The sequence below is a fragment of the Notechis scutatus genome, chromosome 1, assembly GCF_049901735.1.
Source record: "Notechis scutatus isolate UNSWTSFEM ecotype Mainland chromosome 1, rNotScu1.2, whole genome shotgun sequence".
NCBI lineage: Eukaryota > Metazoa > Chordata > Lepidosauria > Squamata > Elapidae > Notechis > Notechis scutatus.
This window is the reverse complement of record NC_142009.1, coordinates 160,264,823-160,290,112: the sequence shown is the minus strand read 5'-3', so window position 1 is coordinate 160,290,112 and position 25,290 is coordinate 160,264,823. Positions and strand designations below refer to the sequence as shown.

Below are 25,290 nucleotides of genomic sequence, written 5' to 3'. Positions count from 1 at the left end.
TGGGGTTCCATTCAACTCCTAGGAAGGACAGCCCAGCCTCCAGCCCTTTCATGATCATTGGTTATTGGCATCCTTAACTCCTCAGCCAATAACCAATGAAAATGAAAGGGCCGGAGGCTGAGCTGTCCCTCCTGGGAGTTGAATGGGACACAACTGAAGCTAGATGAACAGAGGCAGACAAAGCTTCCCTTCCATTCCTCAAACAAGACATCATTGGAAGAGTAGATAGTTTCTCAATAGCTTGTCTTAGTTCTCAAGCACTAATTAAAAATGTACTGAAGCACTGAATAATGAAGCCAGGAATCCAATGTTTTACTGACATGCTTTTATCAAAATGCACAGAAAGAAAACCCCAGCAATGCAAAATCAATGGTGTGCTGCCAGGCAATACTGCATTTCACCAATAGAAGACCTTGACCAGAATTGCTGAGTCAAAGGATGCATATGACTGAGCAGAAGTTGGGATATATATAGAGTTGTTCAGTTTTCAGAAAAAAGTTGTTGATATACTATAATTTTGCAAAATGGTACATAGAACAAGGTCATAGTATACCGTCTGTTTTCTTAAACTTCAGGGATGGAGCAAAGATTGTACATCACAGGAAGACAGATTAATCACATTTGATTGATTGATTGATTGATTGATTTAGGAACAAATTGTAAACTGTTAAGGTTTGGCTATTGAATCAATCCCTTTTTGCTGCGTGTCACCAAAAACAAGATGGACAGAGACAGAATAAATTTGTACTGAGAGTTCTGTGACACCCAATTATTAGCTTTTGCCCATTTTGGGGCACCATTTTGAATGTGATCCTTGGTAGGCCACTCATCACAGAATGTGGCCCCAGTCCCCCAAAAGATACTCATTCTTTCAACTGTTAAGGGCCTTAAAGCTTATAATGTTTGAAGTGTTGAAGAAAGATCAGTAATCTCTCTAGTCTGATATTTAGGGTACAAAATACCTCCTCTCCTTCTCTGTCTGTCTGTCTGTCTGTCTGTCTGTCTGTCTCTCTCTCTCTCTCTCTCTCTCTCTGTGTATGTGTGTATTAGTGCTGATATTTGTAGGACTATAGTAGTAGTCAGTTTTGCAATTCAGGAGTTGGAAGAGCTCTTGCTGCCTCCAGCTGGTCAGCAGTTGAACATCTTTTGTATCAACTCTGAGTGCATTTGAACATTCCCATTAACAAATATTTCTACAATCCCCCTCCCATGAAACTAGGAGAAAATAACTTACAAACCTTGGTCATTCCCACTCTCCATGGCCTTGTATCCAGCTATATTTATCTGGCCATTTTCAAGGAGAAAAACCTATAACTTTGATGAGAGGGCCGCATGAGCAAAATAAAAATGTAAATGAAATTGGGGGATTAAATAACTTGGAGAATCGGTAGTAGCTCTGTAGGGACATTTCTTCCCATTTGCATTCAGGAAAATGCCCACAAAAAAAAGATATTTTTGGCAAGTGACTTGAGGAAGGGAGGGGGTGTTAACACATATTTTTGTCATATGTTTAATCATTGTTAATCAGATTTGAACACTGGGCCCTATCCAACAAAATACAATTCGATGGGGAGAAAAGGTTTTACACTTAGCAAGAAAATCAAATGTACAGGTATAGAACAGGCGATACCTTGCTCAAAGCAGTAATGGTGAGAAGGACCTAGGAATCCTAATGGTTAACCACATAAATATGAGCCAGCCCTGTGCTGCAGCTACCAAAAAAAGCCAATATAGCCCTAGTTGCATCAACAGAGGGATAGAACCAAGATCACATGAAGTGTTAGTATTGCTTTATACTGCACTAGTGAGGCCACACTTGGAATATTGCATCCAGTTTTGGTTACCAAGATACAAAAAATATGTGAGGACTCTAGATGAGCAACAAAGATTAGCAGACTGGAGGCTAAAACGTATGAAGAAAGGTTGCAGGAACTGGGTGTATGTCTAGCCCAGCAAACAGAATGTTGTGGTTCGCTGGCAACCGGTGCGACGGCAAAGGTATCAGACAATGAGGACGAAAGGGAACCAGTCAAGGAGTCTGGCGAGGACTTGGACGAGGGTCCTGCATCTGATGCAGGGATGGGGCCAGGACTATCTGAGAGTGGGTCCTGCCTTTGGAGCCATTGGAGTCTGGCAGCAGCGAAGCAGAGGACCCAGGGAGCCTGTTCCCAGTGCACGTGTACGCAGAGCTGCTAGAAGAAGAGAGCAGCTGAAGCAGCAGGGGCGACTTGGGAGTAAGGCTGGGAGGTGATTGCCCCTCCCATAAGGGCTAAAAGCCAGCCCTCGGCGATGTGCTCTTTGCAGGAAGCAAAGAAGTTCATTAGATTCTGATTCCTCATTGCAGCCCTGCGGACTCTGGTTTGTCTTTGCTGGAACTTCTGTTGGTATATCTGCTAATTAAGTGAACATCTGTTTCTTGGCAGCCTTTTACAATCCTGAAAGGCATACTCTTACCTCAGACAATTGTGTTTAATGAGTTTTGGCTGGGAATGCAAATGATTCCCAGCGTCATATTAAAAAATGTTTGCTTTTACATACGGCATGTGTTTTCTTAATTTGAATGAAGCCTGGGTTAGAATACAGAAAGACTAGGGATGACATGATAGCAGTCTTCTAATATTTAAGGGGCTGTCACAGAGAAGAGAGGTGAGCCTATTCTCCAAAGTTGCTGAGAACAGGACAAGAAGTAAAAGATGGAAACTTATCAAAGAGAGCTTCACCCTGACAGTGAGAACAATTAGTCAGTGGAACAATGTGCTTCCAGAAGTTGTAGATGTTTCAACACTAGATGTTTTCAAGAAGAAAACATATTTCATACCATTTGTCCAGAACAGTGTAGGGTCTCCTGATTGAATAGGGGGTTGGACCAGAGAAGAACTCCAAAAATCCTTTCCAATGCTAATATTCTGTTATTATTTTAACTGTTGTTTTTTTCTGTAAAGATGTTTAGTAAAATACTGCTAGTTTCCAATAGTTTCCAATAACTATTTGGGGTGATTGTCACTTTTTAGATTAATAAAGTTATTACTCTATATCTACATTGACTTGCCTTATGCATTTATTGGATTTGGGACAAAACATTGGGTCCCATGTGTTTACATATGAAGGCAAGAAGGAAGAAGGATTTTCTATTTTGTCTGGGCCAGAAGGAAAATAATTGTAAAATAAAACCAGAGGTGGGGGTCGCAGCATACTAACAAGGAAGGAAACTGTGGTTCTCGAAAGTGGCAGCCAGCCAGAGGGAAGAGTTGAAGCTGCCAGAAAAGCCAAGAAAGGAAGTCCGGTATGAACTGGAAAAATAGAGATCTTTTTTTTAAGGAGAAGGAGACGGGATATTTTACAGAAAGTCGTGCATTTTTTATATTTAATCCCATTCATTCAGTGAGGCACAGAATCTGTTTAAAAATCTACAAGTGGCCCAAGGCAGCCTCATCAGAATTCTCTTTTTCCTTATATTTGTTGTCTTCTGTTTCCTTGGTTTCCAACAGACCACAGAACTCTCGAACTGGAGGTGGTAAATCTGCACCACCACTGCCTGTTCATAAGGTTTAGGTACTTGCTTTTTGAGCAAGATTTTTTGAGTGCCACTTAGGCAATGATGAAAAGAAAGGAAACCCAGAGTGTGCCTCTTCTCAGGAGATTATGATTGGTAAGTTATCTTGGGGAACGCTCTCAAGGAATTACAAGAAAAGGAGAGATGGGGTGCTTCTAAGGGACCAGGAATGGAGTCCCAGTTGATGAAGATCACCAGTTGCTTAATTCTGCTTGTACATCTGCTTGTATTCAACAATGTTTGTTTTACTGGAATAGGTCCATTTCTTGCAGATAGGAAATGAATGACTGTGGCCCAGTCATTCATGGACTGAATGCTGTAAGCATGCTTAGCAGGAGCTTCAGAGGGATGTACCCTGCAAACAGTGTGTTCAGTAAATCTATTGCAGGAGATGGGTTTAGATTTATTCCAAAGGCTCAAGTCACAGGAACATAAATTCCACGGGAAAAAATATATATCCAGAAATGATTTTTCTTGCTCTCATGTATATTCTGTCTTTCTAGGTAAACATAAGTGAAGTGGTTTTCTTAATTTACCCAATAATAACAAAAAAAAGTGTTGACTAAATAGACTGCAGATCAATTCTAGCAAGACTGAGTGGCTTTAGAGCCTTCTAGATTTAGTGACCCTCCTGTCAGGATTCCAGCAGTTACTCCAGTTAAATCATGAGCCTCAAGCCACGCTCCCAAAACTTCAAAGGATTTATTAGAAGTTAACATTTTTAATTCTGGATAGGGTGGTGCAGAGGTGGTGTTCAGCCAGTTCTGACAGGTTCTGGAGAACCAGTAGCGAAAATGTTGAGTAGTTTGGAGAACCGGAAACACCACCCCTGACTGGCTTCACCCCCATCTATTCTCTGCTTCCTGACTCCCAGCTGATTGGCTGGGTCTTCTTTTGTTGCCCTGCACTGAAGAACGGAGCTGGAAAGCAGGTTAGTGGGGTGGGGAAGGAATGGGGATTTTACAGCATTCTTCCCCTGGAGTGGGGTGGAAATGGAGATTTTGTAGTCTCCTTCCCCCTGCCACACCTACAAAGCCACGCCCACCAAGCCACGCCACACCCAGCAAGGTACACCACACCATGCCCACCAAGCCATGCCCACACAACCGGCAGTAAACAAATTTGAATACCACCACTGTGATGCCACCTCAAACAGAACTGGTGCAGTGTAGGGAATCCCCTGGACCCATGGCTCCTTTAAAGGTGACAGTGAGGTCAACCGGTGAGTTGGAGCCTGTGAGTTGCTGTTATTTTATTATGGATTGTGTTTGCCTTCAGCTGCTCTGATAGGCTTTTATCCTAATGTGTGTTGATCTTTCTTTTTGTACTGGGTTTTTAGTTAGACACTCAGGGTTGTTATTGTGAGATGGTCAGCCATACAAACAAACAAACAAATAAACAAAGCTACAAAGACTCTTTACAACAGTATGAAGGACATTGAAAAGAACATTCATGAGAAGTGGCTTTCCAGCTTCTTCCGCCAACCTCTAAGACAATCCATAACCTCTGAAGTTGGACTGTTCCTCTATCGCACGGATGTCAAACTCACGCTGTCACGTTTCTGTCACGTGACATATTGTGACATTTCCCCCCCCTTTGCGGAGCTGGGATGGGCATAACCTGTGTGTGAGGCATCCAGCCCACGGGCTGCCAGTTTGATACCCTTGCTCTATTGCCAAGGCATTACTATTAGGAATCACTGTCAGTGGTCTTAGATGAAGATGCAGTTCTCTGAAACCAACCTCATTTGCAAACGAGCTTCTTGTTCTGCAGCAGCTTCCATCTTTTGGTTGACTGTCAGAAAAGGAGTTATCTCCTTTTGCCCTTCTTGTGCCCTAGGGACCTCTGCTGAAAGAGCTGGAGAAAATATCAGAAATGATTTTATATAAGCATAGCAGACTTCAGCATAACCACCATTACCACTCAAACAAATAAAAAGGGGCTGAATCTAGAAATATCTCCACGCTTCGTGTGCCTATTTTAGACTGATTACCATCCCATTTTAAATAGGCTATAAGCCTACTCCTGGAAAATAAATCACTCCAGCCAGCAATAATTGAACATCTACTCTTCATTTTATTCACCATCACCTGCTTGCAAACAATTCTTGTTCCTAATCTCTTGCTTTTCCAAAATCAATCAATGGAAAGGAGGCAAATTGAACTGGATGTCAGCTGCAGCCTGCATAGTGAGGAAACAAGAGTCACATGTTCTGAGGGTCCCATCAGAAGTGGTATTCAGCAGGTTCTGACCAGTTCTGGAGAACCGTAGCAGAAATTTTGAGTAGTTCAGAGAACTGGCAAATACCACCTCTGACTGGAGATTTTACAGTATCCTTCCTCTGCCAGGCCCACCAAGCCACGCCCACAGAACCGGTAGTAAAAAAAATTTGAATCCCACCACTGGTTCCCATGTCATATGGAAGCTAAACAACATGAGAGACACAACATCACTTTTCGAGACTATCCTGTAGTTATAGGAACAGTAATAGAACGGAGTTGCCTATCTTTAACAAAATGACACAGAAAACCCCCACAGCTAATAAAATCCAGAGTCCTTGAGAGATTATAGGTGGTGACGGCTCCTGTGGAGAATTGTAGAGTCTCAGGAGGGAAGGGCTACATGCCAGGAAGCAAAGAGGCAGCACAACTTGGAATGTTTGGTAGGCAGGAAGACAGCTCCTCCCTAACAGTTCACGGAATATATCCAGGTAATTGCTTTAGTCTGGCAAGATTTCTGTCTGTAGGTGAACAACAATAAATAACAACTTGGAAGTAACTCTATGTATTGTTCTTGGTTCTTGGGCTTGACATCTCCCATCATAAATAATCTAGTATGCAACTAAGAATTACATTTAAAAAATGTGAATTTTAAAATCCACAATCAGTTTTGGTAATAAGGAAATCACACCCGGTTAAAAGAAGCATGATCTGTAATGGTAAAGAGATTCTACAATGGGTAATTCATATTCCATGACAGAGTTGTTGCTGTTCTAATTCATTGGCCACATCTCCAGATATCCTCAGCATATCTAAATAAAGTTAATCACTTGTTTCATTCATTACCTTTCAGAGCCAAGCAAATCGTCAACAAAATCCACTGTAGACACCACATTGCCACCCTTGAAAAATAAAAATGAAGAATATCTAGAGACACCAAGACAAGCCTCCAGAGAACTTCATATTTCAGCGTATGTGCCAGGTGAACAAATATTTATTAAATGTTAATTTGTTTTTGTAATTAATAAGACCGATTTTTTAAAAAAAATCAGGCCTGGTGCTCTTTTGAACTCAAACTCTACTTTATCAACCTTTCCTGACCTTTCTGGTAGTTCTCCACAAGAACAATATTTTGTAGATGAAGCATGCCAAATAGATACGTTTGAACAACAGGATTCCTCACCAAGCAAGTAAAACTGCAGAAACACTCTGAAAGAAATAGTGTGTGATTATTTTTGTCTTATTGTTATTTATTATTCATATGTTTGAGTATGATCCCCCCCCCCCAGTTATATATACTAATAGCAGCTGCAAGTGGAAATGGTGAATTTGTTATTTTGTAGCCCGAATAACTCTGTTGAGAAATAGGATAGAGATAATAATATGCTTAGCAGAAATTTATAGACATTTACAGAAGGGAAGGATTCAGGAGGAAACTGCCCAAATTTGAATTATTTGGATATATAACTGTAGAAATAAATATCTACAGGTTTACAGATCATTCCTATTTTTCTTTCAGTCACTTCTATTTACATGTCAAGATTTTCATAACCTTCTCTTGTATATAAAAAAGGCTATATTTATTATTTGGTGCTTAGTTCTCCCAGTGCAAACCCGCTGTCCAGCCAACAGGGCAGGGCTATTACAATTGAAATGGAAGTGGTCTGTTGCAGTGGTAAGATTCTACTGATTCGAGCGAACTGGTAGTAAAAAAATGCTATCGTTTCGCCAAACCGGTAGTGTAGTGTATTCAAATAGAGACTTCTAAGTCGATGTTCCTATTGGTTAGTTAATGCAATGAAACGATTGGTTAATAACATCAGTATCGGATTGGCCGCCTAAAGTGGCGGGAAGTTTAAATAAATGCCATTGGTTGCGAGCCGCGAGCAGCCGCTATAAAAAGGGCTGCCGCGGCTCGACTGCAGTTGAAGTTACTGGTTATTATTAAAGAGCTGAATTCAACTCTGGTCTTCGAGTCTCTTTACTGGCGACAGAACAGGTAGTAAAAGAACTGCTACCCGTTCAGCTGAACTGGCATTTCTTTTTTTCTTTTTCCTCCTGGCAATCAGCTGTTCCGACTATCAGCTGTGCCAGAATCTCCCTCGCTGTCTTACTGCTTTGCCCAGGAGGCTTCCCTGAGGCCCAGGAGGCAAAAAGGGGCGGGCGGGGATGGTGATAGCGCTGCTGCACAGCCTCCCCATGCTCCATTTTTTGCCTTCCTAAGCATTCTGGGAGCAAAAACATCCCCGCTCCCCAGGAAGTTCCCCTGAGGCCCAGGTGGCCAATAAATGGAGCTCAGAGGGGGTGCTGCACAAAAGAAGAAGCGGAAGAAGAAACCACACCCACCCAGTCACATGGCTACTCCCACCTAGCCACTCCCACTTAGCAATGCCCACAGAACCAGTAGTAAAAATATTTGCATCCTACCCCTGGTCTGTTGGTTAAAAAACAACCGTGCTTCTCCAATTAGAATATTTTATTTATGTGTGTGCGTTTGCCCTTGAGCGTTCTCAGCTCCCTGCCCTCCCACACTAAACCTCAGCCGATTTCCTTTTGGGGGATTTTATGAGCTCGTAAGAGAGCCAAGTTGTAAACTGGCTGGGAGGCAGAAGGCTCTTTGATATCAGCTTATGGTTTTCAAAAACGGTGCCCTCAGAGTAAGAGGGAAGTGACATTTTGCCTAGCCACAGCATTCTGTCTCAAAAACTGTCTGATTAATCCCCAAGGTAGTGATTTATGCTCCATGGGAGGGTGGCTAAGGGTCAGAGGGTAATACAGAAGTGTTTCTCTGCCAGCAGAGAGGAAGGCCCACACACAGGATGGTTCCAATAGGCCTCCCAATCTTGGTAGCAGAAAGCTTCATGGTCACTGCCCTGTCAGTAGGAGGATCACAATAGGAAACATAATACCATGCGTTTCAGATTCAAGCTAACACTTGAGCTCTTCAAAGCCAGGGATATAAAATATTATAGCTCCTCAGCTGAAAAAACATTGAACTGCCATATTCTGTCAAATGCCAAGATCATTTGAGTCCAGTGGTGGGATTAATTTTTTTTTACTAACATTCTGTGGGTGTGGCTTGGTGGGTGTGGTGTGGTGGGCGTGGCTTGGTGGGCCTGGCAGGGGAAGGATACTACAAAATCCCCATTCCCTCCCCACCCCACTAACCTGCTTTCCAGTTCGCCTGTGCAGGGCAACAAAAGAAGACCCAGCCAATCAGCTGGGACTTGGGAGGCAGAGAATAGATGGGGGCGGGGCCAGTCAGAGGTGGTATTTGCCGGTTCTCCTAACTACTCACAATTTCCACTGCTGGTTCTCCAGAACTGGTCAGAACCTGCTGAATACCACCTCTGTTTGGGTCGATACATATTTATTGGGCCTCATAAGAGGCAACCTTCTCAAGGCACTCTAGTCTAGCAGAAAGTTTCTTTGGGCAAAGCATGAGCTAATTAGTTGTGGTCCATTTCTCCCATGTCAGCCATTAGGGCAATATTCTTTAAACATTTTGCTTCTCACTTTTAAACATTATGCAGGATCCCAAGTGCTTTTGTTTGCATGGGTTATATTGGTCAATATTTGCCACATTAAAAATTCATTCATAGAACATTTATTGAATCATATAAAAATAACAATCTCAAACCATTAGATATTAACATAAACTATTTTTCATAGAAAACAACCTATATTTTTTAATTTTTTTTAAAAAAAAACACTGTGAGTAACATTGTTTTAAATTTTTGAAAGCATTTTCAATATTTGCCCAATAATTTTGGTTTCACAGACCCCTAAGGCCATACTTTAAGAAACACTATGTTAGAGCTATGCAGTGCTCTCAAGTATGTAGAGACCCAAATCTCTTGCAGCTATTGAAAACCAGGTGCGTTATTTCCCAGGATCACCTGACAGGTAGCTATGAAATCCAAGAAAAGATGCAGTTGAGATTATTTGCAGACTGAGATTGTGTTCATTCCCCTATCTCATTCAAAGCACCTTGCTTGGATAATAGATCTCTTCAGCACTTTATATTCATGCGTCCCTTTAGTATGCCGAAAACAAAATGGTGAACAGAAATCTTATAATTAAAATTTGGGATTTCTCTGTGCGTTATTTCTGTGTGGTTAAAAAAAAAGAGCATTTCAATTTTTTTTTGACTATGTTACTTGATAGCATAAAAATAGACTGGGTGGATACTTCCGGTTTGCAGGTTTCGGCAGCGGCAGGGATTCGCGATCCCTGCGCGATCCTGCTGCGTTCGCCATCAAGGTTCCCCCGATCCGTTTGGATCTGGGGGATATAGCTGCTGAAGACAGGGGGATCCGGACAGGGTTTGGGGGCGTCGCAGACCCCCTCCCCAGCCGGCAAAACCCCCTTTTCCCAAGACGGACGAGCGGCGGTCAGTAATGGCCGCCATGAAGAAATCTACAGCCGGACAAGCAGGTGCAGGAGGGAGAAAGCTGGAAGAGTAATGAAAGTTGCTTTTAACCGGAACAAGGCAACAGAAAGTGCCCTGAATCTTGAAGGCTGCTAAGGATACATTGTTCCTAGTAAGAGTTACAAGCTGCGAACATTCTAAAAGGGAAAGTTTTTTTTTCTTTCGTTTCACTCTCCTTCCTAACGTGACAGTGGATGGAAAAAATATTTCTGGCTGTGAGTGGGAAGGGAGAGGGAAAAAAATTGGAGCAATTGAAAATAAGGAGAAGATTGCCTAGATTTTTAAAGAGTTACTAAACACCAATAAGACTTCTAAAAGAGATATTTTAAAGGGAATTTTGTGACTAAACTTTAACCTCAGAAAGAAAAAGTGAAGAAGGAGAAAGTATTTAAAAGAAACAGCCTGTTTGGATTGTTTGGTGATTTTGGAACTTCTGAGAACTATTTCTGATCAAAAGCACTTGGGTGGTTGTTTGGGAAAACTTTTTCTCTGCACAATGGCATCACTTGTGGATGGACTGAAACTTGTATATCAAAAATATGAAAAAAGAAAAGCAAGAAGGGAAAGATGTCCTTGGCACTCTTTTTCAATTTTAGAAATGGCGGTTTGTACTTATGTAAAGCTGAATGAGCAACAGGATGGTGGGGACAAAGAAGAAGCCATCTTTGATGAACAAATAACTTCGGTCGGAAAAGGGAAAAAGAAAGAGAAAAAGGAAAATAAGACTTTAAGATCTGGAAAAGCAACCCAAAAAGAGAAGAATAAGGTGAAAAGGGGACATTATGTTAGGAAACAACAGAAAGGGGAAAGCAGAATAAAAGGGAGGTGGAGAGACAAGGGGTAAAGAGGACAAGGAGAAGAAGAAGCAAGGGAGAAAGGAAGGGATGAGAAGCCTTAATGGTGGAGAGCAAGATGTAAAGAAGCAAAAGTTTTTTAGAGATAATGGATAAATTTTATTGAAAAAGGGATTCTAGAAAGGTACATAAGATTGCATTTTTATATTTGTATTTAGAAATAACCATAGAAAATTAGAAATAATGTGTAATTTAAAATGCGATAAAATATTTAGTATAATCTAGTGAAATTTTTGTTAAGAGAAGGGGAGTACTGTAATGGAACAATGATTTAAGATATGTGATGTGGGGGAAAATAATTTTGGAAAGCATAAGTGTTCCCACAAAGGCATGATATTTAACTGAAATGGGTAAAATGTTTGATATAAATGATTGTTAATATTAATGAATAGACTATGTAATTCTAGTGAAACTTTTTGTGAAATGAGAGATTTGAAGTAGGAGAAAAGGGAACATTGTAATGAAATAATGATTTATAATATGTGACGGGAAATAACTATGGAAAATTGGTGCTCCCATAAAAGTATGTGATTTAACTAAAAAATAATGTGCTAAATGTTTAAGACATAAATGAATATCAATATTAATGAATAGATTTGTATTGGTTTTGATAATACTGTATAATTTTAGAACGTACCAGACAGAATCCCAATGTAAGTTATGTGTTTTATATTAAGTATTATAAATATAGGGGGAAAGAGATAAAGGCATCATTTAGTGTACAGGAGAAGTTTTTCAAAGAAGAAAGATAAATGGATAGCTGGAAATAGAACAGACAAAGAATAATAAATATTATGATTCGAATTGAGAGGAGATAAATAAAATAAAATTGAGAAATTTTAAAAGAGAGGAGAAGTTATATAGAAAATTGATATGATATGGAATGGTATATAAAATGAATATGAATTTGAATTTGTGTCTGTATCAAGAGTTTTAACCGGGACTAAGCAACTTTCAGAAAAGAGATTTTTATGTTTTTATGTTTTGTGTTTTTGTGTATTTATGTTTTGTATGTCTTTAAAAATTAATAAAATTTGTTCAAAAAAAAAAAAAAAAAAAAAAGAAAGAAACACTATGTTAGAGCTATGCAGTGCTCTCAAGTATGTAGAGACCCAAATGTAGCCTCTCTTGCAGCTATTGAAAACCAGGTGCGTTATTTCCCAGGATCACCTGACAGGTAGCTATGAAATCCAAGAAAAGATGCAGTTGAGATTATTTGCAGACTGAGATTGTGTTCATTCCCCTATCTCATTCAAAGCACCTTGCTTGGATAATAGATCTCTTCAGCACTTTATATTCATGCGTCCCTTTAGTATGCCGAAAACAAAATGGTGAACAGAAATCTTATAATTAAAATTTGGGATTTCTCTGTGCGTTATTTCTGTGTGGTTAAAAAAAAAGAGCATTTCAATTTTTTTTTGACTATGTTACTTGATAGCATAAAAATAGACTGGGTGGATACTTCCGGTTTGCAGGTTTCGGCAGCGGCAGGGATTCGCGATCCCTGCGCGATCCCTGCTGCGTTCGCCATCAAGGTTCCCCCGATCCGTTTGGATCTGGGGGATATAGCTGCTGAAGACAGGGGGATCCGGACAGGGTTTGGGGCGTCGCAGACCCTCCCCAGCCGGCAAAACCCCTTTTCCCAAGACGGACGAGCGGCGGTCAGTAATGGCCGCCATGAAGAAATCTACAGCCGGACAAGCAGGTGCAGGAGGGAGAAAGCTGGAAGAGTAATGAAAGTTGCTTTTAACCGGAACAAGGCAACAGAAAGTGCCCTGAATCTTGAAGGCTGCTAAGGATACATTGTTCCTAGTAAGAGTTACAAGCTGCGAACATTCTAAAAGGGAAAGTTTTTTTTTCTTTCGTTTCACTCTCCTTCCTAACGTGACAGTGGATGGAAAAAATATTTCTGGCTGTGAGTGGGAAGGGAGAGGGGAAAAAAAATTGGAGCAATTGAAAATAAGGAGAAGATTGCCTAGATTTTTAAAGAGTTACTAAACACCAATAAGACTTCTAAAAGAGATATTTTAAAGGGAATTTTGTGACTAAACTTTAACCTCAGAAAGAAAAAGTGAAGAAGGAGAAAGTATTTAAAAGAAACAGCCTGTTTGGATTGTTTGGTGATTTTGGAACTTCTGAGAACTATTTCTGATCAAAAGCACTTGGGTGGTTGTTTGGGAAAACTTTTTCTCTGCACAATGGCATCACTTGTGGATGGACTGAAACTTGTATATCAAAAATATGAAAAAGAAAAGCAAGAAGGGAAAGATGTCCTTGGCACTCTTTTTCAATTTTAGAAATGGCGGTTTGTACTTATGTAAAGCTGAATGAGCAACAGGATGGTGGGGACAAAGAAGAAGCCATCTTTGATGAACAAATAACTTCGGTCGGAAAAGGGAAAAAGAAAGAGAAAAAGGAAAATAAGACTTTAAGATCTGGAAAAGCAACCCAAAAAGAGAGAAGAATAAGGTGAAAAGGGGACATTATGTTAGGAAACAACAGAAAGGGGAAAGCAGAATAAAAGGGAGGTGGAGAGACAAGGGGGTAAAGAGGACAAGGAGAAGAAGAAGCAAGGGAGAAAGGAAGGGATGAGAAGCCTTAATGGTGGAGAGCAAGATGTAAAGAAGCAAAAGTTTTTTTAGAGATAATGGATAAATTTTATTGAAAAAGGGATTCTAGAAAGGTACATAAGATTGCATTTTTATATTTGTATTTAGAAATAACCATAGAAAATTAGAAATAATGTGTAATTTAAAATGCGATAAAATATTTAGTATAATCTAGTGAAATTTTTGTTAAGAGAAGGGAGTACTGTAATGGAACAATGATTTAAGATATGTGATGTGGGGGAAAATAATTTTGGAAAGCATAAGTGTTCCCACAAAGGCATGATATTTAACTGAAATGGGTAAAATGTTTGATATAAATGATTGTTAATATTAATGAATAGACTATGTAATTCTAGTGAAACTTTTGTGAAATGAGAGATTTGAAGTAGGAGAAAAGGGAACATTGTAATGAAATAATGATTTATAATATGTGACGTGGGGGGAAATAACTATGGAAAATTGGTGCTCCCATAAAAGTATGTGATTTAACTAAAAAATAATGTGCTAAATGTTTAAGACATAAATGAATATCAATATTAATGAATAGATTTGTATTGGTTTTGATAATACTGTATAATTTTAGAACGTACCAGACAGAATCCCAATGTAAGTTATGTGTTTTATATTAAGTATTATAAATATAGGGGAAAGAGATAAAGGCATCATTTAGTGTACAGGAGAAGTTTTTTTCAAAGAAGAAAGATAAATGGATAGCTGGAAATAGAACAGACAAAGAATAATAAATATTATGATTCGAATTGAGAGGAGATAAATAAAATAAAATTGAGAAATTTTAAAAGAGAGGAGAAGTTATATAGAAAATTGATATGATATGGAATGGTATATAAAATGAATATGAATTTGAATTTGTGTCTGTATCAAGAGTTTTAACCGGGACTAAGCAACTTTCAGAAAAGAGATTTTTATGTTTTTATGTTTTGTGTTTTTGTGTATTTATGTTTTGTATGTCTTTAAAAATTAATAAAATTTGTTCAAAAAAAAAAAAAAAAAAAAGAAAGAAACACTATGTTAGAGCTATGCAGTGCTCTCAAGTATGTAGAGACCCAAATGTAGCCTCTCTTGCAGCTATTGAAAACCAGGTGCATTATTTCCCAGGATCACCTGACAGGTAGCTATGAAATCCAAGAAAAGATGCAGTTGAGATTATTTGCAGACTGAGATTGTGTTCATTCCCCTATCTCATTCAAAGCACCTTGTTTGGATAATAGATCTCTTCAGCACTTTATATTCATGCGTCCCTTTAGTATGCCGAAAACAAAATGGTGAACGGAAATCCTATAATTAAAATTTGGGATTTCTCTGTGCGTTATTTCTGTGTGGTTAAAAAAAAAGAGCATTTCAAATTTTTTTTGACTATGTTACTTGATAGCATAAAAATAGACTGGGTGGAGTTCTATGACTCCGACTTTCTCATGCTTTTATTATCTTCTTTTTCAGGAAAAAATGAAAACCCAGCTGAAGAATGGACATTTTACCCAAGCTCTGGCAATCACACTTACCATATAGGGAAAAGATGTTTGTTTTATGGTATCCACCTCCGAAATAAAGCTACATCTTCTGAGAGGACACTGGAAAAGTCTATAGGGAGGAAGAAATATGGTATAGCCTCAGAAACCTTCTATGTTTAGAATTCCAAGCATTAGAATTACAGACAACAAATAATCAGAGTTGGAAGGGACCTTGTAGGTCATCTAGTCCAAACCCCCACCCAAACGGGAGACCCTACACTATTTCTGACAAATGGCAGTCCAATCTCTTCTTGAAAGTCTCAAGTGATGACACTCCCACAACTTCTGAGGGCAAACTGTTCCATTGGTTGATTGTTCTCAATGTCAGAAAGCTTCTCCTTAAGTTTTCAAATATCGATATATAGGTTTTCCGTGGTGAAAAGTGATTGGTAGGATACAAGTTATGGATTATTGAGAACCACTGATGCAAACCTTTGGACTAATAAGATTGAGTTGTTTTTTGCAAACAAGCATCGAACTGTTATTAAAAACCTATGAGGCTAATGAACTTCATTCTGAATTATTGATGACATATTATGTTTCATTATTATTTAGCCAAAAGAAGAAATATATTTTCAATTAAATTCATGTGTTATAATATACACATACGGTATATACTTGTAAAAGAACAGCTTGCTAAATATAAATACAACCAAATTGTTCAAATGTCAGAAAATATGCTTGCAGCCAAATTGCCTTCTTCAATTTCTACTTTTGTTTTTAATACCAGTGGATGAAACTTCCTCCCGAAATGGCATCCCAATGAGGATGCTTGGTGACCATCCATTTGCTGCTCCTGAACAAAGTACAGATTTCCACAAAAAGGGATCAACAGTATCTCCAGTTGATTTTGGGAGGCAAGTTCTTGTCTGATAGCTTCTTTTTAAAAAACCAAGTCACTAACTTCCTTTGCTTATGGAGGAAGGGAAACAGTAGAGGGCAGGTCTTTGCAAGGAGAAAGAGGCAGATAAAGAAGCAGGCCTATAAAAATGGAAGTGACATAGGATTCTTCCAATTAATCCCAGCGAGTTAACAGATTAACAGAGTTGGAAGGGTCCCTGTTGGTCATCTAGTCCAACCCCCCTGCCCAAAAAGGAGACCCTACACCATTTCTGACAGATGGCAGTCCAGTCTCTTCTTGAAAGCCTGCAGTGATGAAGCTCCCACAACTTCTCAGGGCATGCTGTTCCATTGGTTGATTGTTCTCATTGTCAGAAAATTTCTCATTTCCAGGTTGAATCTCTCCTTGATCAGTTTCCACACATTATTCCTTGTCTGGTCTTTAGGTGCCTTGGAAAACAGCTTGACCCCCTCCTCTCTGTGGCAGCCCCTCAAATATTGGAACACTGCTATCAAGTCTCCCCTGGTCCTTCTTTTCACTAGACTAGCCATGCCCAATTCCTATAACCATTCTTCATATGTTTTAGTCTCCAGTCCCCTAGTCATCCTGGTTGCTCTTCTCTGCACTTTTTCTAGAGTCTCGACCTCATTTTTATAGTATGGTGACCAAAACTGGATGCAGTATTCTAGGTGTGGTCTTACTAAGGCTTTATAGAGTGGTATTAGTACCTCACTTGATCTTGATTGTATCCCTCTGTTAATGCAATTTAGAATTGCATTGGCTTTTTTGGCTGCCGCCACACACTTCTGACTCATATTTAACTGGTTGTCCACTAAGACTCTAATATCCCACTCACAGTTACCCCTAGTAAGCCTGGTTTCACCCACTCTATATGTGTGTTTTTGGTTTTTCTTGCCAAAGGGTAAGACTTTGCTTTTCTCTACATTGAATTTCATTCTGTTAGTTAGGGCCCAGTGTTCAAGTCTGTCAAGATCCATCTGGATTTTGAGTCTATCATCTAGGGTACTGGCTATTCCCACTAGCTTAGTATCATCCCCAAATTTGCTAAGTTCCCCTCCTATTCCCTCACCTAAGTCATATCTGAATATATTGAAGAGTACTGGGCCTAAGACAGAACCTTGTGGTACCCCACTGCTTACTTCCCTCCATGTAGACGTAGACTCATTAACGACTACTCGTTGAGTACGGTTTGTCAGCCAGTTACGAATCCATCTGATGGTGATGCTATCTATCCCACTTTTTACTAGCTTACTAAGTAGTAGTCTACTTTGTGGTCGACTTTGTCGAATGTTTTGCTGAAGTCTAAGTATATTATGTCCACAGTATTTCACTGGTCTACTAATTTAGTCACTATGTTGAAGTATGTGTCAATGAAATATTTGTTGTGACTATTTGTAGTTTTGTTACTTTTATGTGAAATATATTAATAGCTGGCATTACTATCCTCGAAGGGTGTTCCTACTGATGTGGAGCATATCTGTGACATTTTGGAGGTTCTCTATGTACATGTGAATATTCCCAAGAGTGCCAGAATTGAATGTGAGCAGGGATTTATCAAGCAGGTTTTATAATTATAACAATAAGAAGATTATTTATACAAAGTGCTTTATAGAGATAAGCAAAGCCTAGCACTTAGTTAACAACCTTCTCCCGGGAGGAAAACCCAAGAGCAAGGATTCTGTCCAAATGTGCCTGGGGACCAAATCAGAAGGAATTGACCTCTGATTAGTAATCTCTTACAGAAAGGACAGAGGCAGAGTAATAGACAAAGAGGGGATCTGGAGTATCTCACTGCATTGTTCCCTACTTATACTTCCAAAAGATATGTAAAGGTCAGTGATAGCAGAAGCTGAATAGGTCAAATGATCACTTTTGGAAGATACATTTTTTCTTAATCCTGAATGAAAGATCAGATCTGCAAGGATTTTTTCTTTCTTCAATAATAGGTAAAGGTGATGAAGAGCTACGGTGGGGCAGTGGTTAGAATGCGGTACTGCAGGCTACTTCTGCTGACTGCTGGCTGCCTGAAATTTGGCAGTTCGAATCTCACCAAGCTCAAGGTTGACTCAGCCTTCCATCCTTCTGAGGTCGGTAAAATGAGGACCCAAATTGTTGGGAACATGTGCTGACGGTAAACTGCTTAGAGACGGCTGTAAAGCACTGTGAATATAAGTCTAAATGCTATTGCTATTGCTATGTGAATACAGATTATCCTTCAGATTGCTATAAATTGTTGAAAAGATTTTACAGTTTTGGATGAGCTTTAGTAAAATGTCTAATGAGTCAAATGTCTGCATGTTATATTCCCCAAGCACTTTGACTGATCTTCGACAACAGATCGAAGTATTATTTTTACATAATGGTATTTCTGCAACACAATGAAATATTTGGGTTCTTCTGTGTCTCAATTCTCTCTTCCACATAATGTGATATACTGGGAAGAATATACATATGAAATATTATGCAGCTGCATATATTATGCAATCATCTGCATGGGTTTTCCACTGGAACTAAAGCAAAAACTGTAAGCATAACTATAAATAGAAAATGCTAGGCTTCCCAAACATTAGAAGCAAACTGGAAACTTCATCTTGCTGCCAATGTATATAAAAAGTAGCTCCTACTTTCCTACAATTAGCATGAAATGTGGATTTTATTTTTGTATGCCAGGGTTCTATGGTAGATTGCTTAGGAAATTGTGAACATTCCTAGTACAGGTATTGATTATATACCATAATTTAATTAAATTAAATACTCAAAGATCTTTCTACTCAAAATCTTTTGTTTCTTTTTAATAGCTCTAGCTATAAAAAAAGGTCAGATACCTTTATCCCTCTCCAGCGTTTGCCAGTAACTCCTAGGTATGTATCTCATCTCTTAAGCAACATTTATTTTCTTCTGTAGGCTTTTGTTGTTTATACTTGTATTACTTGTTTCTAGAAGATATCTGCTGTATTATTAATTAAAATAGATTATTTTGTACATTTTCTACAATATACTGTAATGTAACATATAGCAACTTATACATTATAAAACTTTAGTAACATCTCTATTTTTAAGCTTGCTTTGAGTATCTTCTTTGAAGTTCTTTCACAGTAAAGAAGTACAAAAGGAAGAAGGTATATGTGGGATTACCTTGTAATATTTACCAGATATAAAACTGGCTGAATACACATTGTTTTTAATATAGTTGGCCCTTGTTTAGTGACCATTCGTTCAATCACAGTTTCTAACTTACCATAGCACCAAACCAGTGGTAGTTACAATCCAACCTTGTACTTATAGCTATTGCAGTATCTTGTGGTAACGTGATTGCAATTTGTGATCATCTTTGCCAGCTTCCCACAAAGAAAGTCAGTGAGGAAGCTGGCTGGGAATCATGGTCATATGAGCTCTTCCCTTAAGGACCCCTGCAGTTCTTATTTAATGATGGCAACCAGAACTGCCATCGCTGAGCAGAGCAGTCACCCGGTTTTTCAACTTACAAGCACAATCACTTAATTATGGAGTTTCTGGCCCCAATTAATTTTGCAAAATGGGGACTACTTGTAGGCATACAGAGCTCCTAAGTACTGTTCTTTTTTTTTTTCCAAAAAACAAAACAAAACCATTTGTGCTTCTATGTAAAATCTGCATATTGTAAGATTTATTGTAAGGTTTACAGGATGAGTGTTATTCAGACTGATAGAAATCACTTGACATCTATGCGTTTATAGCTGAATTTTCATAGGCTACCATTCCCAATTGTTGAGGTTGTCCAATTGCACACAGTTCATAGTATAGTCTACTTCACTTATAACGTCACCATCATCAATCCATGATAAAAAGAGACAAGAGAGCATCTTAATCCCAACACGAGGGCTGATTTTTATCTTCATGTGAAGCAACACACGACATACAGGAACCATATGAGGGGCCCAAGGTCATCCCACTGAAAATCATGCTGCTGGCTGTATGTGTATTAAGCCTACAACAAGGCACATCTGTAAGATTAACCATACATGTTTTAGTTTGTAAGTTTAGTTCAGTTTGTTTAGTTTATAAGAGAACCAAAAATTCTAACTTTTCCCTCTCTAGTGCTATAGTCTTGGCTACTAATAATAGCAACATTACAAAATGATCTTCTTCTGTGCAAAAAAGCTTGCACATAATTAATAATCAATTTCTTATTTTCATATTTTATTTATAAATAAAATATTACTTTGACTCTATTGAAAAAGATTAATGTTACTGGAGATTAAACTTGAATTGCATATGCACACAATTTGTCAGTACACACAGGCCTAGACACACACACACACACACACACACACACACACACACACACACACAACAATATAATACCGTAGTAGTATAACATCAAAGCTAAAAAATACAGATGACCACTAAAAGGTAAAGCTAAAGGTTTCCCTCACACATACATGCTAGTAGTTTCCGGCTCTAAAATGGATGGCAGCAAATGGTCAAAGGTTTTGTCTATCTTTTAGATGACCACTAGTTGGCAGCAAAAACAGACAAAACCTTTGACTATTTGCTACCGTTCAGTGGTAATCCATATTTCAGCAGTCCAGATCCAACAGGCTTCCTTTAAGATTATCTAATTTATTTCCAAAAGTGCTTCAATCTATGAAACTGAAAGCAACAATTGATTTCTGCCTAGCAAAACTGTATTATATCTCACAGCTCTACACAGGTCTACTCAGAAGTACATTCCATTGGACTCAATTCAGCAACACTGTAGTCTGTATGTAAAATGTTACAGAATTGTTTTCTGAGTACTGTTTGTAGTTATAACCTTGACAGGGTCAGAAGATAAAAAAATCCACTGAACAATGGCAAATATTTATAATGTTAGTACTCTGAAAGTATGATACTCCCCATGTAATTTTCTCATAAAGTTAATATAATGAGGTTTCTTTACTAAGGTTTCTCTGAGGTTTCTTTACTAAGCATGTACAGGTATTTATATGTAAATAAAATAAACAACTAAAATTCATTTTATTATATGGTCAGATACACAGAATATAATGCCATTTTTTGTAAAGCCACATTCTTCAAAAATATCAAAACTGGCACAAGCACTTTTCTAGGCAATGTATAGTATTTGGTACATTTAGGGATTATTGATGGAAAGAACTAGCCTAATCAGATTTAAATTGGGTAGGAAGAATTAAAAAAAAAAATGATTTATTCCCAGTTCAGCCTTACTATATTCTTATTCTTCCATCATGCCACTAGAGGGCAACAGAGTTGGTTATCTCCCTCTATATCTAAATAAAAACGCAGCCATCTAAATTCTGTTGATTTTTGGTCCTAACAGTAGTAGCAGCCCCTCCTACTGCTAATTAGTTGGGGAAAATAGTTTGGGGGACGTATATCTAGGAGGGGTGATAATTTTAAAGGTCTTTCTTGTTTGCCCCTAATCACATCAACGTGCCAGGTAACAATTCCTGCCTTCTTCTACTGATATTGCTTTCATCCTGGCATCTCCAGCACCTCTGTGGGACAGCTTAAAACATAAATAGCATTTTCCCACTAAAAGTGTTTCTCTACTTAACTTGACATACTTTGCTGACAATTGGATTGCTGACCACTTTAGCCCTTCAGGCTGTTGTGAACATAGCCCCTGCCCTGCCTCTCTAGCCACGGGGCACTGCCCTCTGTAGCCATTTTTGACTGGTGGATGGATGGGACACCTGGCTTCTCCAAAACAGTATTTTCTATAGTTCTGTACAAAGTAGACCAGACTAAGAAATCAAAGCCATGTAGATTAGGACTATGGTTTATTGTAAAGCTATAGGAATAGAATATTGCAAATCTGAACGTGGTTCCCCCTCCCTCCCTTTATCTTTGTGTGAGCTAAGGAGGGGGCTTATGGAAGATGTTTTCTCAAATTAGTTTCCTGACCTAGGCTCAAGTCCTTCTTAACTGATTGTTGCTTTCGTAGCAGCTCTTCCTCCCTTGAGGTCATTCCTGTAAGTTGGGTTGTACTGAGTTGTCATTCCTGTAAGTTGGTTGTGAGTTGTAAGTTGGTTGTGAGTTGTCATTCCTGTAAGTTGGTTGTACTGACTGGCCCAAAGTGACTGGCTTTCATGGCTAAAATGAGACTGGAATTCAAGTTTCTTGTTTTCTAGCCAGCACCTTCAGCACTTCACCAACTGGCCATCTTTTTTGACCATACTCTGAAAATACTCTTTGGCCAGGTACTATTTTTCTATTTGCACTCTAGCTGATGGTGATTTTTATGAGTCAGTATGCGTCACTGCAATCACTATTTTGCAATTCTGGAAGATTGCTACAGTGTGTGTTCCGTGGTTACTGACAGTCGCAAGGTCAGAATTGGACTGGTTGTTACTTACTCCAAGCATTGCTGCTCCTTTGCAGTATTGTAGTAACCTTGCCTGGAGCTGACTTATTACCAATATTATTTATTATTTATTATCATTATTGACACAAAAAACAACAATGTACACAGCAAACGAGATAACTATGCTGGGTTTCGTATCACAAATCACTAGTCGAACACTTCCCAAGCATTTAGGACTGTGTGATGTATCAGCAGATTATGCGAGCAGATCCCAGTAAGGTGGCCTTCTGCAGCTGACCAATGGTGATCTTGTCAGCGCCAATTGTTTTTAAGTGCTTGCCTAGGTCTTTAGGCACAGGACCCAGTGTAACAAGTACCACTGGAACCACCTGCACTGGTTTATGCCAGAGTCTCTGCAGTTCGATCCTCAAGTCCTGATATCTGGTGATTTTTTTCAAGTTGTTTCTCGTCGATTCTGCTGTCACCAGGTATGGCAATGTTGACGATCCACACTATTTTCTTCTCCACAATCATGATATCCAGGGTGTTGTGTTCCAAAACTTTATCAGTCTGTATTCCGAAGTCCCACAGTAGTTTTGCATGCTCATTTTCGACCACTTTTTCAGGCTTATGATCTCACCAGTTCTTTGCTACAGGTGGCATCATCATCATCATCATCATCATTTCTTCTCCTCCGCCTCCTCAGCCCTTGGCTGCTACCAAGAGTCCAATAACCTGTTTCTGGCAAACTCAAGTTTGCAGCACTTTCAGAACTAGCTGGATAGATAACAGGCACGGAAGAGGAGTTATGTTGAATAGGATCATCCCCCTCCCACCTACAGTCACCCTTAGTGCCAGTCAGTTGCCATTCTCTGACTCCAACTATAAACTTCCCCTCCTCCGCCCATTAAGGAGAGTAATAGGTGATTGTTCTGCTAGCAAATGATTTATGCCTGATGATGGTGATGTTGGAGTTGGGGAACTGGCAGCATAAGTTATGCCAGCAGGCTTTTCTGTTGAGTCCATGATCTGAATCAGAAAAATATATGATAGCAAGGAACACCTGAGCAGAAGGGGAAAATAACAGAAAGGGATGCAGAAAAAGTAAATCCGTTTCTCTTCGGTTCATTGCTGACCAGTGCTGAAACTGGTTTATCACTTGCCTTGCCTTCTCCCACCTGCTTGCCCTTCTACTGTATCTTAATGCAAAAGGGATTTCCCTCAAGACGTGATCCTTCCCCTCAGTGGATTGGAAGTTACCTGCAGCCGCAGCCTCCCTGCTTGGCAACTCAGGGACAGGGGTGTTGCAGCTTGCGAAAAGTTAGACAACGGTGGTAGGTTGCCCACCTTGGAATTAGCTGCATCTATTGGAAAGCTTCCTTTGAGCCAATATAATGTCAAGCTGAGATGTGGTTTTGGCAGTTTAACTGAACTGATTGGGAAATTGATTTATTTTTTAAAAAAATGTTCCATCCATATGGCTGCTCATCTCAAATAAGTGAATCTGGGAAACTAACAGCGTTGTTTTTTTAGTGGAAAAAAGCAACAAAATAAGTTAGACAATTGGCAGGTGGGTTAGAAACAACAAGGATAAAAAGCAACCATCCATATAAATACAGCATTTTAAATTAAACTAATTCACAGGCTTTTTTTTTTTTTTTGACACTCTGGCTTCATGTGCTGATGCAAAGGTCTGTGTACTGTAATGGGCACATGTCTCTCTTTATGGGCACATTGTTTGTGCATTCTCTTAAAAGTATGGTGAATGCACCTAATTGCTAATGTTTTCCCCCCAATTATTTGCCATTTATTTATGTTTTCCCTGAACAAATATATTTAACTGATGTATTTAACTGAAGCCGATGTAGAGACATCCTGTTTGCTTCAGTGCTGAATCTACCTATTAAGATTGTGGTTATTGGGCTGCAATTACTCTGTGTTTTTCTCCTCTTGCTCTCAACAGTGTGCCTTTCCGTGTAAAAGAGAAAGAGCTAGAATTAGAGAGAGAAAAGATGGAAGTGAAGAACCTGGAAACCTGGAGACCTAGCCCAAGTTTGATGCAATCTTTACTTGAAAGTGGACAAGCCAGAAAACTAACTTTGTCATAATTGAAGAATGGAAGGCAAGCTTGGTCCAAAAGCTCTGATTTTGTATCTTGTAAGTTGTAGGACACATCTGTAAATACATCTCCTAGAAATTCTTGCCCAATAGAAATGACCACATTTTGAATAATTGCAGAAAGTTAGTTGTTTCTGTGCACTATGTAGTTGTTTTATATAGTTTCTGTGCACTAAATGGATGAATGAATAAATTAATGAATAGGAAGTTTAATAAAATGTATTTAGTTCATTTATTTCAATTATGATTTTATGAAAGAAGGAGAAAGTTAAATACCTTTTCTCAAGGTTCTTACACTGTAATTTCTTCACTGTGCCTGTTCAGGAAGCCCTAGAGATCAAGGAGTTATCAGGATTCTCTGTAGTTTTGCTTGTAGACTTGGTCATGCTAAGGAAGGTACCCATACATCACAAAGAAAGCAATAAGACAAAGCAATGAAGTTTATTATAACCTCTGGTTACACATAGGTTAATAATAAAAGAAGAGAGAACTTGGAAGAACTGGGCTTAAAACCTGCTGATAGTATTATTTATGTCTATTCTTTATAACCAGGCACTCTGGTAGAGATTAGAGTAGCAACCCACTGCACTAGTAAACGGAACTTGATTTCAAGACAAAATTTCAGACAGACCTTGCTGTGAATCAATGGACTGGAACAAAAAGCATTAAGGAACAATTAAAGAAAGGGAGGAAGAAAAGTGCAAAAACATATTAGGGTAGGCACCAAGTGTTGAGCTTAATGGGAAGAGAACTTTTTCCCCCCCCCTAAGCAGAAGGCCTGGAAAAGACAGGAAAGAAATGGTAGCT

General features: G+C 39.0%; 1 protein-coding gene across 1 annotated transcript; it reads left to right on the top strand.

The window, feature by feature from the left end:
• The first annotated feature begins 3,488 nt into the window (after positions 1-3,488).
• Positions 3,489-24,694, top strand: SPATS1 (spermatogenesis associated serine rich 1). The gene is made up of 7 exons (XM_087949228.1): positions 3,489-3,649; positions 6,626-6,743; positions 6,825-6,958; positions 15,126-15,173; positions 15,927-16,053; positions 18,857-18,919; positions 24,329-24,694. The coding sequence occupies exons 1-7, from the start codon at positions 3,643-3,645 to the stop codon at positions 24,471-24,473; spliced, it is 642 nt and encodes a 213-aa protein (XP_087805354.1). The 5' UTR covers positions 3,489-3,642; the 3' UTR covers positions 24,474-24,694.
• The last annotated feature ends 596 nt before the right edge of the window (positions 24,695-25,290 follow it).